Genomic DNA, 18,940 nt, shown 5'->3' with positions numbered 1-18,940 from the left:
TAGAGAGATGTATTGATGCATTTTTAGACAAAATTGTATTGTCTTGAAGACCCTTAGGTTTATTTAAAATGTGGAATATGAAATTATATTTGGTATTTATTATAAGTGGTGACCACTTGCCCTGTTCTACAGATAATTGCATAAGAGTTGATACAGGCTGTAATACAGATCTTACCCACCAACTCTCATTCTTCTGCTTGTATAAGAAGTTTCGCTTTTCTCTCAGATGGCTTACATCCAGCTTTTCCATAAGCTGGAGACCTAAACTGAGAGCTGATGTGGGATAGTGGATAGAGTGGTAGAGTAAGATCTTGTAAAACCTGGCTTTTAATCCCCACTTCTGCTGTGGAAGTTTGTTAGGTCAGGGTGAAAAGCAGCAGTAAATTTTTCCCCCAATAGTGGATTGCTGACTATAAAAATGTCTTTATGGTACACACTAGGATGCTTTTACTGAATTGTAATATTTGAAATATCTACACACACAATACGGTTAATGGATACTCCAGAGTTCTGTCCTTATGTTTGTAGATTAGAAATCATTGTCTCCACCATTTCCCTTTTTTCCCCTTTCATTTATAGAAACTCCCAATTTTTTTGAAAAGTTATGTTCTAAACTTGCTTAACATTCTGAATTTATAAGCCCCTACCTACCGGATAAACTGCACTGGCTGCTTTCATTTATTTATTTAATTAAAACTTATTCCATGCTCTGAAATGTGTAGGTATGTGCAAGTATATTTATTTCCTACTCTTAATTGTGGACAGATTAGGGAAAGGGTCCTATTGTAAACTGTACACCTATTTATTCATTGAACTGAAGTTAGCATTCAGGGATACTATTTAAATTCTAAATATAATTTTGTCAAAAATTTGTATTTGTTTTGTGGGCCAGTTAGAAACTGATCTTTATTCAAGTAGTGTGTTTAACATTTCACTGTGTTTTCCCATTGGAGAACCTTTAGGTTAAGCATAATCATGTTCTTGTGAATGCCAAGTCCTCTTCAAAATGGTGCATTGTATTATCTGATCTAACTATACTGTAGGGGTGAGCATAACTCCTATACCGTCAAGCTTGATAGCTGTATATGGTACTGGGTTGCATCTGGAGGCTCATGGAGGCATCCTTAATGACTTCCTAACATGGAAACATTGTTTCATTCATTCAGTTCACTACCACTATTTCGGAAGGAGCGAATGGAAAGTATGATAGCATCTATCCATTTTCTCAGCATGCCTATCTACTTAATGTGACTGTATTTCCCATTAGATATACAGAAATTGCATACAATAGAACATACTAGCCAAATTTTCTAATCATCTTGAGTCTCATGATCACATCAGGTTTTGTCACTTGTGAAAAGGTTTGGAAAATAGGAATGTTGTGTGGGTTTTGTTTTTAAATCACTGTGTTCTATTTAGTGAACAGATACACCTTTCTTATAGTGCAGTCTTGTAAATGGTTACTTCAGTTTAAAGCCATTGAAATCCATGGGGTGTGAGTGGTAAAATTTGGCATAGGATTGGCCAGGGATGATATTATGACCGTTGTTAGGACTTATAATATTTATTCACACTATGCTAGAACTCAGCTTCACGATTTCAGATTTCTCTTGGCTCTTCATCTTGTAACAGATGCACCCTAGTAGTCTAAAAGTTCAGGTAACCTAGACAATCATTTACAAATAGGGGCTCATTCATGTTTGCCAAGGTGCCCAATAAAGCAGAGGCATTAAAAGCAATTTCTCTGTCCTTTGGTGTTGATGTTAATTGTGGCCACCATTGTTGATATTTGGCTGGTGTTGGTTTCTGTAGCACAGGCTCCCTTTTTGGAACCTGATTGCTAACACTGGTGAAGAAGCCAGGCTAGTGCCAGAATGTCCCTTTCTTTTCAGAAGAGTTTAGACATGTATCATGGTAGTTGTAATAAAGCCCACACCTACAATATTGAGATAACTTTTTTCATTTGAATTTTTATAATGTTCAGTGTACCTTCTAACATCCTTAATATTGCTTTGGCATAGCTGAACTTCTGTGACCTGTGCTAATTAAATGTGTATGACACTTGCAGATGACTGAGCTAGAAAAGGGCATATGCTAGAAAGAGCGCATTGGAAATTTGAGTTTTGTAACATTTCAAAGGAAGCAGGATACTTCATTGCTTTTATTTTTGGATTACAGTTGGTCTAGTTCAGAAGGCAAAGATGATCCAATTGATGCCTCTAAAGACAGCATATTTGTAAAAATACTACAAAAGCTGCTGAAAGAAGGTAAATTGTTTTGTTGTATTGAATATAATCAGAAAAAATATTTGTAAATCTTCTCACATGTGTACATAAACCTGCATTATCAAAGGAGCAGGAAAAATAGCATTTGCCACAAAGTTCCAAATTCATTACTCTTACTGTAAAAATTGGTGAGAATTGATTTGCAAAGGGTAAAAGGAAGCTGCCAAATCAATTTTGAAAATTAATCCCATTTTAAAAACTGTTGTTGTATCTCAGTTCTAGGCAACAGAGTCTAAAATGTACTTTCCATAATTATCAAGCACGCAGGCTAACACATTGTTCTTTCTGTTTGTAGGAGTTCAGCTCAGTGAATATCTACCAGAGGTGAAGGATTTACTGCAAGCCGATGAACTTGGAAATTTAAAATCCAATCCGTACTTTGAATTTGTTTTGAAAGCAAATTATGAACTTTATGTCTACAGGCAGGCATGAGGGAATTTTGAATTTCAGAAAGAATTAATCGCTTTTTTATACTGTATTGAACTCTTGGAATAAAGCATTTACAAGAAAACATTGTTGAAGAACTGAGTGTCTGTAGGCTAGATTATTTTCTATTTTAAAAAGAAGAAAACTTAGTTGTGTATAAGTAAGTTTTTTCAAGCTGTTCTGCAAATGAATTAAAAGGCATAGTTCAGAACAGACTCTCTACATTTCCACAATCCAGTGCTCTCTTTCTGAAAACGTATTCAGTTTATTCATGCATCTTATTTTGAGTAAAGCTTTCCACTCCAGTTACAAACATTACAGATCCACATATGCTTTACATATAAAAGAATGAGACTTTCCAGTGCTCACCACGTAATGATAACACGTTCTACAGTCTAGGTAATGACAAAAAGCCTAGAAAGCAGTTCTTCTGATTGTCTCTCCTGGAAGGAACTTTACATGATGGTTTCTTCTGTACTTGCTATCAGGTAATGATGGTTGGTTATTTGCTGTACAATCCACAACATTCTTGAGACTTCTCGAGCTGATGGGTTAGTATGAATCAGTTTAGGTGCTTTAATCTAACAAATGTTACAGGAGAATCTTTCTGCAGACAGCTAAGCACACCCAGATTGACTGCCAAGCAGATTGCATCCCTTTACATTTTATTTCTCTTCCCTGGCTGGATGCCTGCTCAAAGAACTTGATCCAACAGCTGAAAAGGTCACAAGTTAAATCAGTTGAAGAGAATCCAATTTCTAGTTTTAAAAGCACAGCTTTCATTCCATGGCTTCCCTTCTTGCTCTACTAATACGGCTCTGAGAGCAGAGGAGCTGAACATGTTTGGAAGAACAGACTTATCTGGAGATGTTCAAACATAGAAGAAAAAATGCATTAGCACTACTAGAAATAGATTCATACTACATAGCAGAGTCATTTAGTATACCTCAGTTGTGCATTAAAAAGGATCTAAAGTTAGAGCTTATGGAATAGTTGGAAGAAAATATTTTAAAATTAATACTTAGAATCTGTTCAGGAAGAGAAGAGGTGTGTCCTATTCTTACTTATCATCCTTATGCCTTCTGTATTCATTTATAATAAGGATTGTGCCTGGCAAACAACGTGGAGTATTTTAAGATCAACTCTCAACTCACTTTTATGTGTTCAACAGAGAATGTGAGTCCAGTGGCACATTTAAGACTAACAGTTTTATTCAAGGTGTGAACTATGTAAGCAATGCATCCGTTGCAGTGATTTCCTAAGAACCAGTTTGGGCAAGGAATTTTTTTAACTGAGTAACATAATCTGAAGATTACTCAGAACATGCCACTGCAACTGCATTTGAACCACAACATTTTGTTTGCCTCCTTTTGAAACTGGTGGTGCTCTTTATTTCCAGTTTGGATAAAAGGCAGCTGCTACATGTGTAATATCAGAAACTCTTAATGAGGCACCAGTGCATAACTTTAGGAGTGGGATGTAAAATGTCAAATCAGTTTTCAGTACAAAATAAAATTAACTTGTGGTAACTACTTTCTGTAGTGAGTTGTTCTCCATTCCAGGGTTTAACCTGTTTTTAACTTGAAAAACAAATGCAATTTTTAATAAATGACTTCTAACCCTTTAAAAAAGGGTCAGATTTCCACCCCACAGTGGTACAATGAAGGTGATGGTGAGTTTCTTTAGAACTTGGTCATCTAAACTGCCTCGTATTTCTGGGTACATAGTAATGCCAGCTTTTGTTATTTTGCAAGCATAGTGCAGCTGATGGTGAGTGGAATCCTGGCATCAATCTCGCACGTAATAATTGCAAATGGCAATACATTTAATGAGAGGGGGGAAACATTCCTTGAAAATAAAACATGTCTTAAAGTTAAAATCCAGCCCTCAAAGGCACTGTGTGACAAGGTAGCTGGTATCTGAATGTACCCACAAAATCCTTCCCAATAGTATGGTTTACTTTATGACTTTAGTCCATATTCTGTGGTCTATTTATACTTCAAAAATTCATTATACTTGCAAAAAAAGGGGGGGGGACATTTCAGCAAATTTCCAGTAGCCTCACATACAGATATGTGTGTATCCAGGCCAGAAAAGAATACTCTATAGCCTTTAACAGGAGATGCGAGTTGTCCACAAACCATTAATCCATGTATAGAAGTTCATCACCGCAGATTGTATCCTGTTACAATCTACTGGAGATAATTTATTTTTTCCATTCAGTGAAAATACGCCATGCTGAGAATTTTATATGTACCTATTTCATTAGAAAATGTATGCGTTCTTTAAAGGAGGAGATAAGTTGCATCTTTCAGGTGACACTTGTGAAACCATAATATGATTTAAAGTATCTGACAAGGGTGTAAAGTTGTTACTTACACTGAGACAGAGTTGAGAAGCTACAGCAATCTCTCCTATGGAGATCAGCTTTGCTCTTACTCAGCTCTCATTGCTGGAATTTGACCTGACTTGTCTCTGTTGTAGCAGAGTACTAAGAAAATATTGGTTTAGTCCTTCATGCCTATCTTCCTATATTCTAATCCCTGAGAATGTTTACAGGGGAAATGCCACTTGCTTGCCTGGAGGGATGAGGAAAACCTTTACAAATGAAATGCATTTATTATGAAAATTATGCTATTACAATGCTGCCAATCTACAGGACAACTATGCTATAACATAGCAAAAAAGTCATTTATTTATTTCTTACATTTGTATACCACCCTCCCCTGCAAGCAGTGCCTGTATCCATTCAAATTGGCATCAGTTCATTTGTTTTTTTATTTTACTTTCTATTTACTGTAATATCTTCCACTCATTGGTAACATACAAATTTTGTATCAGTAAAAAGTATAGCAGCCTGTTTTTATATGATTTCCTGAAATTATATAAAGGCTGCAAGGTTTGTCTCAGATTAGTGGCCAAATTAACCTTTAGCAGTAAAATTAAACAGGAGCACTGTGGCTTCTTAAAGACGAGCAAAGTTTATTCCAGCGTAAATTTTTTTGAGTCCAAGATCACTTCACCTGATGCGATGTAAGCTTTAGAACTGATGCTATTGAGCTAATGTATAGGGTACTTGCATACACATGGGAATCAGTCTTGCATTGGATAGGACTTTCCTTGCAGTGTCTGGCTATAAGCAAAACTATTGAACAGGCTATATTTTAAAGTGGCTAATTTAATCCCCTATCTTTTAAAATTAAAAAAGTTATATATTTATTGGAAAAAAAGAGGATCAATTTATTCTCACTACCAACTATTTTAAAGCTACCAGTGTGCCATGACTGTACCTAGAAATGAGGGGGAAAGCTCACAAATAGGTAGCATAACTCAATCTAGCAGAAACATGGTTTTTCTGTAGACAGAGATTTTCCAAGAATGCCTCACATGGTTTCCTTTTGGCTTGGAATAGAAAGTTGCCAAGAGAGGATCTGCGGATCTCCTACTAACCCCAAGCCACAGCCATAGGATCTGAGGCAGCATTTGGGGTGACATTGGGGGGGGGGGGTTGCAGAAGATGTGAAGGTGGGAAAATTTCATTGGGGATCTTTAGATCCAAATACTCCAAACTCTCTTTTTGATGCTACTGTTGCACAACATCTCTTGACTTCTGGATAGAATAATGATACCTGCAGAAAGAAACTTCACTGAATATCCTTCTGAAATAACTATTAGAAGTTAAATGCATAGCAAGTTTACACCATCAGAGTGCTGTGGATGGCATTGTTGCTGGGGGGGGGGGTCACATCCATGACCTGAAGACAATCTAACTTTGAAAAAAAAAACAAATTCTGAGCCATTGCCAGTTTGGTGTAGTGGTTAGGAGCACAGACTTCTAATCTGGCATGCCAGGTTCGATTCCCCACTCCCCCATATGCAGCCAGCTGAGTGACCTTGGGCTCGCCAGGGCACTGATAAGGCTGTTCTGACTGGGCAGTATATCAGGGCTCTCTCAGCCTCACCCACCTTACAGGGTATCTGTTGAGGGGAGAGGAAATGGAAGGCGAATGTGAGCCGCTTTGAGACTCCTGGTAGAGAAAAGCGGCATATAAGAAACAACTCTTCTTCTAATATTTATCAATGGATGCTGTGTGGGTTTTTAGCAGGGAACCTTACATGTTTCACTGACACCTTGCACACCTGTTCATCAAATCAAATGCAGCCATGTAATCCTTCATTCTTCCTATTTTAGCAATTTATTTTGTTTTTATAACTATGGAGTGACACTAGCAGTGGGCAATCTTCTCATTCAGTCTTAGGTTCATGTTTTGTGTGTGTTTAATGTTCTTAAAAAGAGCAGAGTACATTAAAATATTAAATTTCCATTCTTTGCAGTTAGCACTGCTTTTAGCCATAACAACTGTTCATGGTTAAAACTAGAACAATGTGTGCTACTATACACACATCTTTAAATCTCATGCACAGAATGTACGCATTAGTAGCATCACATAAACCACAAGAAACACTCATTGGCAGATAAGATGATGCCATTGCTGCTATTAACTACTATGGAATAACTTGTATTACAAACACACAACTACGGGAGGTTTTCTCTTTCTGGGGTTTCTTGATGACCCTGGAAGGGTTTCACAAATGGGAGGGAGTGAAATAATTTTGTATCTATTTTTTAAATTTGTGATGTGACCATATATGGTCATGTTGACCTCCCCCCCCCCCCAATGGCCAATGATGGGCCTGAAGGGGGTGGGGAGGGGAGGGTGGGAATACAGCTGTTTCCCAACCATATTCTGCAGGATTGTACCACTTCTGAGGTTTCACAAAGCCTGAAGAATGTTTCTTGGGTTTCTCAATGGGAGAAAGGCTGGACCAGGACCTTGTGCTTATGTACATAGTTATTCGTATTCTGTATTCAAATACAGCATTCTGTATGCCATTTTAATCAATACTTAATCATATGATTTATAAAGTCTCAAGTATGGGGATTGGGGGGGAGAGCTAGGGATTAATCAGTATGGTCAACATGGGGGTTACCTTGGATGCCTCGCTGACCATGGAGGAACAGGTCAAGAAAATAGCCCGCCAGACATTTTTCCATCTTTGTCAGGCGAGCCTACTTGTGCCCTACCTGTTCTCAGGCCATGGTGATCCATGCGACGGTCACCTCTAGTTTAGATTTCTGTAACTCACTCTATGCGGGTCCAGCCTTGTCTCGGACCTGGAAATTGCAGCTGGTGCAAAGTGTGGCTGCTAGGGTCCTCACAGGAATACCTTGGAGGGCCCATATCCAGCCAGTGCTGAGGCAGCTGCACTGCTTGCCAGTTGCGGCCCAGATCAGGTTCAAGGTTCTGGTTTTGACCCTACATGATCTGGGACCCACATATCTACGGGACTGCCTGTCACCCTATGTCCTATGTCACCTTATTCAGGGCTTTGTACTCTGTGGGTACCAACTTGCTGGTCATTCCCGGTCCTAGAGAAACTTGTCTGGCTTTGACCAGAGTCTTTTTGGTCCTGGCCCCTACCTGGTGGAATGAGTTCCCAGAAGTGCTACGGGCCTTGCAGGAGTTTTCAGTGTACTACAGGGTCTGCAAGATGCAGCTCTTTCACTAGGTTTATGGTTCAGGACAGTGCTGCAAGAACACTGGATGGGTCCTCCCCTAAAGAAGACACATGCACCAATACACTCCGAATTACCATTAATGGTACCTAGCAGATCCAGCCCTGTAGTGCCCGCCTAGGCACATTTTTAGAGTAGCAGTGGGTGCTTTTTACTGCCATGCTGGTATTACTGTTTTATGTAATTTTATTGGCATTTTAATGGGAGTTTTATTGTATGCGGGTGGAGGTATTGTAACCCACCACGAGCCAGTGTGCCGAGAGTACTGGGTAACAAATTGAATAATAAATAAAAATAAATGAAAAGGTTCAGTGTCATACTTTTATACTTTGAAACTTTGTTGCTGTTGCTAGTTGCGAAGTCGTGTCCGAGCCACTGCGACCCCATGGACAATGATCCTCCAGGCCTTCCCGTCCTCTACCATTCCCCCCGAAGTCCACCGACTGCTTCAGTGACTACATCCAGCCACCTCTTTCTCTGTCGTCCCCTTCTTCTTTTGCCCTCAATCTCTCCCAGCATTAGGCTCTTCTCCAGGGAGTCCTTCCTTCTCATGAGGTGGCCAAAGTATTTGAGTTTCATCTTCAGGATCTGGCCTTCTAAGGAGCAGTCAGGGCTGATCTCCTCTAGAACTGACCGGTTTGTTCGCCTTGCAGTCCAAGGGACTCACAAGAGTCTTCTCCAGCACCAGAGTTCAAAAGCCTCAATTCTTTGACACTCGGCCTTCCTTATGGTCCAACTTTCGCAGCCATACATTGCAACTGGGAATACCATAGCCTTGACTAGACGCATTTTTGTTGGCAGGGTGATGTCTCTGCTTTTTAGGATGCTGTCTAGATTTGCCATAGCTTTCCTCCCCAGGAGCAAGCGTCTTTTAATTTCTTTGCTGCAGTCGCCATCTGCAGTGGTCTTGGAGCCCAGGAAAATAAAATCTGTCAATACCTTTATTTCTTCCCCATCTATTTGCCAGGAATTGAGAGGGCCAGATGCCATGATCTTAGTTTTCTTGATGTTGAGTTTCAAGCCAGCTTTTGCAGTCTCCTCCTTCACCCGCATCAACAGGCTCTTTAGTTCCTCTTCACTTTCTGCCATTAGAGTGGTATCATCTGCATATCTGAGGTTGTTGATATTTCTCCCTGCAATCTTGATCCCAATTTGTGACTCATCTAACCCTGCCTTTCTGAACTCCTTTCTCAATTTTGAACCAATCAGTGATTCCATGCCTGGTTCTCACTGTTGCTTCTTGACCTGCATATAGGTTTCTCATGAGACAGATAAGATGCTCTGGTATTCCCATCTCTTTAAGAACTTGCCACAATTTGTTGTGCTCCACACAATCAAAGGCTTTAGCATAGTCAATGAAGCAGAAGTAGACGTTCTTCTGGTACTCCCTAGCTTTCTCCATGATCCAGCGTATGTTGGCAATTTGATCTCTAGTTCCTCTGCATCTTCAAAATCCTGCCTGTACTTCTGGAAATTCTTGATCCACATATTGCTGGAGCCTAGAAACTTTAGCAGAAACTAAAGTTTATTTGTGCAATTCATGCAAGTTAGGATTTGGGTTTTTTCTTAATCTTGCCTATGAAATTGCTGAAAAGTAATAGTCTCTGCTAGACTTTCTAAAATCCTGGCAGCTATTACTTTTTCCTGCCTTAGTCAATTCATCGGCATGGTCCTCTTAAGCCAGCAATTCTGTCCAGTATCCTTTATACTGAGTAGTGCCACTTTCCATCCTAATGGGAACTGCTACCCCTTCCCTAAACCTATCATTAAAGACCTCTGTGACCATAACTAGATATGAATCTCTTGAGAATTTTTTTAAAAAGTCAGAGGACTTTAGTAGTATAAATAGCATTAAGTAGAACAAGCCTGTGGTGTATGGTAACTCTTCAGTGCAGTCTGGCAGTTAGCCAGACCCTTGGCTATTTATCATCATCATCTATATATAAACTGATTTTGCACAGCATTTTTAATAATTGAAAGTTGCCTAAGCAGTATTTAGCAAACTCTTCTCCCCACACCAAGTCTGTCATGATGGCTTTTTCACCAATCAGCATGCATTATGCAAATCTTCCTCATATACATGTCATGCACTTTGCAAGTGAATTTAGTGCAGTAGCACAATCCTTTATAGGTATTGTGAGAACTTGTGGCCCTGAGTCAGTCATGGTGTATTGGGGAGGCCCAGGTTAAAATTCTACTTTACTGTAACCCCCTTCTCTGTTCCTCAGGTATTGTTTCTGTTACGTATAATTATTAGGTCACCCAGTTGTTGAGAAGCTGAATGGAACTGATTGGAAAAATAGGTGATGGGTGGATACAATTGTATTTTCCTACTCGGCCAAGATATTTTTGGACATTTCAGAAAGTTACACTTTTGGATTCTGAATTTAAAGGTAAAGGTAAAGGTATCCCCTGTGCAAGCACCGAGTCATGTCTGACCCTTGGGGTGACGCCCTCTAGCGTTTTCATGGCAGACTCAATACGGGGTGGTTTGCCAGTGCCTTCCCCAGTCATTACCGTTTACCCCCCAGCAAGCTGGGTACTCATTTTACCGTCCTCGGAAGGATGGAGGGATGAGTTAACCCTGAGCCGGCTGCTGGGATCGAACTCCCAGCCTCATGGGCAGAGCTTTCAGACTGCATGACTGCTGCCTTATCACTCTGCGCCACAAGAGGCTCTTATTCTGAATTTAGTTCAATACAAAAAGCAGATGTCTTCTCCTGTAACTGTACCTAACAGTGGTAAGAAAGCTGGACCACTGATATTGAAAGCGGCAGGGAGAGAACCCCAGTCTGGAACCGCAGTGAGCCAGGAGAAGACTTTCCCTCCTTCATACAATATATGACACATGTTTAGAGACATGTTTAGTCTGAGGAAAAGTGCTTGCACTCCAAAGCTCACGCCTTGAATAAATCTTTGTCGGTCTTAAAGGTGCCACAGGACTCTGGTTTTGTTATGTTTAGAGACTGTGAGCCAGCCGGATAAACAGCACGGTTGGACATCTCAGCCCTTGATGCCGAACAAGCCAGAATCCCCGCGGGCGCAGGCTTCGCTTCGCCCCCGTCCCAACAAGCCAGCGGTCCCGGCGCGCCCTTATCGAGAAGTCATTCCCTGCGAACCGAGTGGGGATCCCTTCTGTGGAAACGGCGGCGGCGCTTCCAAGCCAGCCCAGGCGCGCGGCCCGACAGGCGGGGCTGCTGAAGGCCGGTCCCAGCGCCGCCGGGTCTCCCCCGCCCGCCGCTCGCTTCCTTCCTGCCTCCGCTTCCTTGCGTGGCCGGCCAGAGGGACTCCCGCCCGTCCCCCCCCCCACCCGCAGCGCCGGGGGCTTCTCCGTCTCCTTTCCGGGCTTGCTGCTGGGGCCAGAGGCCTCGTGGCCGGGGGTCGGAGGAGGTCCCGACCGGCAGACACTCCTTATACGGCCCGGCCCGTGTTACCTGGGCGCCGGCCAGGCACTCCTTCTTTGGGCAGCCCCGCGGCCGCGCGAGGGGCCTGGGGGGCTCCGGCCGGACCGCCAGGGCTCGCTTGATGCCCGACAGCCAAATATGGAGACATTCCTGTGGGTCGGCGGAGGGGCCCTGCCGGACGCGGCCGTGGGAGGGGACAGGCCGGCCAGAGCCTATATAAAAACCTCCGGCCGCGCTCAAGGCACCGAGCGGCAGAGCTGGGACTAGCAGCAACCGGAGCTCAGAGCCAGGAACGACCCTCTAGGTGAGTCAGGCAGGCAGGCAGGCAGGGCTGGGTTGCGGGGGGAGGGGGGGGAGGAGGAGACCAAACGCGGCCCTGCTCAGCGACCAACCAGCGGAGGAGTTCCCGCGGAGGGAGTAGCCCGCCTCTCTTCCAGCCTCTCTTCCAGCAAGGGAAAGCGCGGGCAGGCAGGCAGGCAGGCAGGCAGGCGAGTTGTGCGCAGCCGTCGGGTCTTCGTGGCGACGGAGATGGCTGTAGGAACGAAGAGCTTTCCTTGCGGACTGGCAGGCAGGGAAGTTCTGTAGCGAGGCGGGGGGGCTCAGGGCTTGCCCCCGCCGTGAACTTGGGGCGACTCCCTGACCACGAGGAACTGCCTGGGAATGAACCCAGAAGGCGAAGGAGCGGCCAGACCCGGCCTCGGGCCGCTCTGCAGCGGACGGCTAGAAGTGGGCAGGGGCCACTGGAGTTGATAGACGGAATCGGCATTGTCTCTAAAGGATACGTCGCACAGTTTTCTGTAGCTCGTATCCTGTAGGTGAGACAGAAGGCGCTGAACTACTAAGAAAATTACTCCGAATAAAATCCTCTTTGTAGGATGAGGCTCCGGTCTGGATGATTACGTTTTTGTGCTGCTCTTGTCGCATTCCTTATGGCCTCTGTGAGATTTCACCCCCAGCCTCTGTCACTCCTGCTTGGGGAAGAGAGAGGTTAGTCTGCAGGGCAGCCTGACTGTCCTGTTGCTTCCACCCTTTGCCATTAGTACTGCCTAGGAGAGCCTCAGCGCTTCCCAAAGCAGTCCAAGGAGGCATGGTTTGAAGTGTTTTCATTGCCCAATAGAGACTCCACTCCTCTGACTTCCTCAGTTTTCAAAAATAAGCCGTATTTTTGAGATCCTGCGATGCGCCCGCTATTTGGATTGTGGCACAGAAATTTTCATTTTTTTAAAAAATGAGAACCAGTTTTGTAGCATCTCCACTTAAAAAGAAAAAAAAGATCCCCTTTATCAGCTTTCATGCCACATTCTTAAATTTCTGGTCACTTTAATAGGGTATTAAATTATGGTCTCAACACAGAAGGGGTAATCTCTGAAGGGCACTTACTGCGGAGTGACAAAGAGGCTTCATATGGATGGGAGGAAGCAGAGATGGGCAGCCTGAAGCAAAGCTCAGGGCTTAGGCTGGGGTGGGGGAGGTAGATCAATGCCCCCCCTTGGGTATGAGTAGCACATTGTGGACGTCTTTCCTCACCCCTCTTGCAGTGTGGGCTGGGTGGGGGTTTTATGTCTTTTAGTGTGGATTTTAAGTGGGGTTTTTATGTTACCCGCCATGAGCTGATTTGGAAGTGTTGGGGAATAAATAATAATGGAAATACCTGGGTGTGTTTGGGGTGGGGGAGTTTAAAGCTGCAACCTGAAACCAACTTGGTTTGGAAGCACCTCCTATTAAAACAACAGTGGTTTGAAACATGGTTAGGGGTTAAAGCTCTCAAACTGCTTAGATTCAAATTCTTTACTTTGCTGAACTGAGGAGCTAGACATTATTTATGATGTTGTTGGTTTAAAATAGTATTTAGATTCTTTCCTTCAGTAGAGTAAGCAGGTGGGTTGAGATAAGGAAGGAAATTTGAGCTTAATTTAAGCTGTTTTCCTCAGATTTGCCTGTTCAAATTAAGGGCAGTGGCTGGTTGCCCAATGACAGAATTCTCCTGTTCCATTCTGCTCTTTTCACAAACCTGAGGAACCCTGTTGTGGAAAAGGGCAGTATACAAAATGGATTATAAAATATAAATAATGTAAAATGCTGCTTGAGTATTTTGGGTAAGAGAGTCCCATGGCTTGATGACCCATTCAGACTATCCCCAAGGCAGCATTCAGCAGATGTGTAAGCAGAGGGAAGGATGTGGGGAGCAGTGGATGAATGCTGGGTGAGTTCTGGTCTCCTCTTGTGAACTCTTCTTTGCTGCTCCTTCTACAGAAAGCCGACACCATGTGTGATGAAGATGAGACCACCGCGCTCGTGTGCGACAATGGCTCCGGCCTGGTGAAGGCTGGCTTCGCCGGGGATGATGCTCCCAGGGCTGTGTTCCCCTCCATTGTTGGCCGCCCCCGCCATCAGGTACTTTGCCCCTCCTGCCCCTTTTGACCTCCAACTGCAGGCAGATGTGGGGATAGGTCAACACCACTTCTGTTGGGAAAAATCTGTCTGGGGTTTATGTGGGATCAAGGGATTATTATTCTAGATAGGTTCCTAGTTCTCCTTTTTACCATTCTTGGACTACCAAAGACTAGAGCCCTCCCTTAAAAAAAGAAAGACAGAAAAAGAAATGCTCCAATATTGGCAGATACCATCACCCACTTATTGGGGAAGTCACTTCCACTGAATTCAATGGGATTTACTATTAAATACAGATCCTTTGGTTTGGGCAATGTAAGGGATTTTAACCAAACAGTAATGTTCATTATAGGATGTAAGGTTGGACACGGGGGGGGGGGTTAAATAGGGGGTGTTTGTCAAAATCTCTTGTAGTCCAGTTACCTAAATGTATTCAGTGCTGCAGCTGCTAGGTGTTGTTTCCATCAAATATCTTGTACCCTCTTCCTGGATCAGAGTCTTGGTAGGAGGTAACCTGGTGCTTTCTTGCATAGAACTTGAAGTATCCAATGAAGCTGATGGGCAGTGAGTTCAGGACAGACAAAAGGAAATACTTTACAAATTGTAATTTGCTGTCAGAGGATGTAATGATGACTACAGGAATGGACAGCTTTAAACAAGGATTAGATAGATTCATGATGTCCATCAATGGCTACTAGCCCTGGTGACTGCAGGAATCCTTAACATTCAGAGGCACTAATCCTCAGAATACCATAGCCAGGAGGCAATACCAGAGGAAGGCCTCTGTGTGCTGTTGCCGGCCCTCCAGAAGAACTGGTTGGCCACCCTGTGAGATAGGATGTTAGACTAGATGGACTATTGGTTTGATCCCGCAGAGCTTTTCTTGTGTTCTTATGGGAGATGTTGAGCCTTTCCCCCCCTTGTTCCTAGGGTGTCATGGTGGGTATGGGTCAAAAAGACTCCTACGTAGGGGATGAAGCTCAGAGCAAAAGAGGTATCCTGACCCTGAAGTACCCTATTGAACATGGCATCATCACCAACTGGGATGACATGGAGAAGATCTGGCATCACACCTTCTACAATGAGCTCCGTGTGGCCCCTGAGGAGCACCCCACCCTGCTCACTGAGGCCCCTCTGAACCCCAAGGCCAACCGTGAAAAGATGACCCAGATCATGTTTGAGACCTTCAACGTCCCTGCCATGTATGTGGCCATCCAGGCTGTGCTGTCCCTCTACGCCTCTGGCCGTACCACCGGTGAGTGACAGCATTAAAATGGAAGAAATAGAAAGTGGGGAGGTCAAAGAAATCCCATGAGTTACCATGCCTTCCAAACATTAAGATGTAGTTAGAAATTGACCAGAGAAGGGGGCACTCTGCCTTCTAGGTACTAATAAAGACTCCAACAGAACGTTATGAGAAAGACGAACTGAGCCAGTTACCCAAGCTCTTCTCTGGAATTATCCAGCTCAACAGAGCGAGCTGTCCACTACACTAGCGATCCCCAACCTGTGGGCTGCAGACCACATGTGGTCCTTCGACTAATTGGAGGTGGGCCCCGAAGGACGCAATCTCCCCCCCCCCCCCCGGCCCTTTACTTCATCCCCCCCAGCCCTTTACAACACACTTCATTGTTGTGGCGTGTCTGTATCTTATTTTGAAGGGATGTTTAAACATTACCATAGCGATCAGAGAGCATTAGGGAAGTGGTTAAGAGTAGAGGAGTAAACTACCCCCCCACCGGGCCTCAGTAAAAGGCGTTGAGTGGTCCCTGGTGAGTGGTCCCCGGCGTTGAGTGGTCCCCGGTGATAAAAAGGTTGGGGACCACTGCACTACACTACATAAGGAAAGGGAACCCTTGCCTGCTAACACAGCCTGTATTACTATTGGAAATTTCTTATATGCTTATTTAGAAAGACACGGTTTATGCCAAAGAAACTTGCCACTGCTGATTATTGTGGGGAGATTTTGCAGTTCATGTTGTTAATTCTTGTGCACTTGTTTAATTTTCTGTAGGTATTGTGCTGGACTCTGGTGATGGTGTCACCCACAATGTGCCCATCTATGAGGGTTATGCCCTGCCACATGCCATCATGCGTTTGGACCTGGCTGGCCGGGACCTCACTGACTACCTGATGAAGATCCTGACTGAGAGAGGCTACTCTTTTGTCACCACGGGTAAGAAGCACACCCTTTTCAGCTCTAGCAGCATTTGACTTGTATTTACTTACTCTAATTTGGGATTGTAAATGCCTTTTGTCACTGATTCCCCTGCCCTCTAAGTAGCCCTACCAGGCACACTGGAGTAGTTTGCTTTTGAGGAAGTTGCCAGTTTGGCTTTCCGTAACTTGCACAGTATGAGCCCAGAGGCAAATGCACATGTTTGGCATTTCTATGCTTGGTTAATGCTGCCAGATTCTGTGGAACCGTAACTTTACATTCAAGAGGCTGTACATCGTGCTGTTGGCCTAATTTTTAAATAGTACAAGCCAGAATCTCTCACACATGCTCTCCCTCTTGTGACAGAGGCACATCCTTTTAAAAACTGAGCATCAGTTACATACAATTTGTCCATGCCCATATTCCTGTTCTCTGCTGGTTGGATGCTTTGTTCTTTCCTCCTTTCTGTGAGAAATCCTTCTTTGGCAGGCTGCTAATTTTCTCCCTCTATTCTGTTTGACAGCTGAGCGTGAGATTGTCCGTGACATCAAGGAAAAGCTGTGCTATGTGGCTCTGGACTTTGAGAATGAGATGGCTACTGCTGCCTCCTCCTCCTCCCTGGAAAAGAGCTATGAATTGCCTGATGGGCAGGTCATCACCATTGGCAATGAACGTTTCCGTTGCCCAGAGACCCTTTTCCAACCCTCTTTCATTGGTAGGGATTCTTTCTAGTTGTCTCTCCCTTTATGTATGTGAGGAAGTTCCTACATTCATTTTTCTGTTCCTTGATTTTCTCTATGTCACCAGGTATGGAGTCTGCTGGTATTCATGAGACAACTTACAACAGCATAATGAAGTGCGATATTGACATCAGGAAGGACCTGTATGCCAACAATGTCATGTCTGGTGGTACCACAATGTACCCTGGTATCGCTGACCGCATGCAGAAGGAGATCACTGCTTTGGCTCCCAGCACAATGAAGATCAAGGTAGATTTCATTCCATGGATCAGTGATGAACTGTTTATGCATACTGTAGAATTTGCTAAAGGAAAGTACAATGCAGATAATTGACTTCAGCATTGTATCGTAGCAGTTGAAGGACTCTTCAGCCAAAAACACAAGAAGGGGAACATGGTTCTCTTGCTTTAAGAATTTTTTTATTTGTCAACAATATATGACAAATATTCGGTCAATTCCAGAAAATATTAGTTACGGATTTGAAATCACTGTGAAGTCAGTCTGTCTCAATGTATTTGTATGTGTTTTTCCTTCCCCTCAATATTTTCATTCCATCCTGGATTCAGTTTAAACTGTAGATCAGCCTTCTGTGTTCATGAAGGAAGGCTCAAGGAATCTCACTGAGGCTCCACTCGTGTGGCTCAGCTTTTTGCTATGTGCTTATGAAACACTCCAGCCCAAACTATGCCAGCTTGTTTACTGTGCAATACAACTGTGTGCTGGGTGCTATAATCTGTTAAATAACATGGGGGATGCTAATGGATTAGATGTAATTCTTCTGTATTTTCCACTCCTACAACAAAACGTGACAATACAAATCTAGCCCTTTTACATATGGCAAGTAATGCATGCTGATGCTTCTCCATCCTTGGTTTAAAAAGAATACTTGATCCCGTTAGAAAATTATTGCCATTTTGATAACCCACCCCCCTCATTGATTTCCCCTGGTTTGCTAACTGAGTTGTTCTCTTTTGCTTCTTGTAGATTATTGCTCCACCTGAGCGTAAGTACTCTGTTTGGATCGGTGGCTCCATCCTGGCTTCTCTGTCCACCTTCCAGCAGATGTGGATCACAAAACAGGAATATGATGAAGCCGGCCCATCCATTGTCCACCGTAAATGCTTCTAAACATGTTTACAAAAAGAAGGATCATTATTACTTGCTAACCACTCTCAGGATGACGACATTGTGAATTGCAGGCTGTTGAACACCTGCAAAGGCCACGTTAACTTTCTACTTTGTAACAATGTCTTTGTTACTGTTGCTGCAGATGCCATGTGAAACAGAGTGTATGTAAAGTGTACATAAAATTAATTTATTTTACCTCATTTTGTTATTTTTCAAACCATGCCCTGTGGAAGGAAACAAACAAACAACTTCAAGAAGCATTAAATCATAAGTCATTCTGTCATGCCCCAATACGGCTGCCTTTGATGTCTTTTATTGCTCTGGGCTCTTCTGGGATGGATCTTTCAAAATATTTGTTCTGAATTCCCCCCCTCCCCCCTCCAGGTAACTGTTTTATAGAAAACAGGGTGAGGAGGGATTATGCATTCAAGAAGAAAGCTGTGCGGGTCAGTTAATATCACAGCATTTCTATGTCATTTAAAGCAGCTTTGATTTTCTAAAATACCTCACACACATTTTCCAAAATACCTCTGTGAACTACAAATATAAAAGAGAAGGGATATGTGTTTGAAATATACACAGAACTTATATGCCTAAATTAGATTCAGGTCGGTGGTCGTGTTAGTCTGAAGCAGCAGAACAAAGCTTGATTCCAGGGGCACCTTTAAGTCCCACAAAGTTATATTCAAGGCATAAGCTTTCTTCTGCAAACTAGGGATTTGAATCCATGTGCAAATCTAATACACTCACACCGTACTACACTGCAATTAGAATTTGGGGATCTTTTCAAACAAGAGAAAGAATTTCAATGGTATTGGTGTTCCTGTGCC

General features: G+C 43.2%; 2 protein-coding genes across 2 annotated transcripts in view; both read left to right on the top strand.

Annotated features, from left to right (window-relative positions):
* NUP133 (nucleoporin 133) overlaps nucleotides 1-2,796 on the top strand; it is a 37,772-nt gene extending 34,976 nt beyond the window's left edge. The window contains exons 25-26 of the mRNA XM_077346416.1: nucleotides 2,179-2,267; nucleotides 2,581-2,796. Of these exons, the coding sequence (XP_077202531.1) occupies nucleotides 2,179-2,267; nucleotides 2,581-2,717 (226 nt within the window). The 3' untranslated portion in view covers nucleotides 2,718-2,796. The remainder of the gene's footprint in view (nucleotides 1-2,178; nucleotides 2,268-2,580) is intronic.
* A 9,044-nt stretch (nucleotides 2,797-11,840) lies between these two features.
* ACTA1 (actin alpha 1, skeletal muscle) lies at nucleotides 11,841-18,403 on the top strand. Its single transcript, XM_077346425.1, has 7 exons — nucleotides 11,841-11,997; nucleotides 13,947-14,087; nucleotides 15,015-15,339; nucleotides 16,099-16,260; nucleotides 16,766-16,957; nucleotides 17,050-17,231; nucleotides 17,967-18,403. Exons 2-7 carry the CDS (start codon nucleotides 13,959-13,961, stop codon nucleotides 18,108-18,110), a joined length of 1,134 nt encoding a protein of 377 aa, XP_077202540.1. The 5' UTR covers nucleotides 11,841-11,997; nucleotides 13,947-13,958; the 3' UTR covers nucleotides 18,111-18,403.
* Nucleotides 18,404-18,940: the final 537 nt, after the last annotated feature.

This window comes from Paroedura picta, chromosome 1, assembly GCF_049243985.1.
Source record: "Paroedura picta isolate Pp20150507F chromosome 1, Ppicta_v3.0, whole genome shotgun sequence".
In the NCBI taxonomy this organism is placed as follows: Eukaryota; Metazoa; Chordata; class Lepidosauria; order Squamata; family Gekkonidae; genus Paroedura; species Paroedura picta.
The sequence above is the reverse complement of the archived record's forward strand: the minus strand, read 5'-3'. Positions and strand labels throughout refer to the sequence as shown.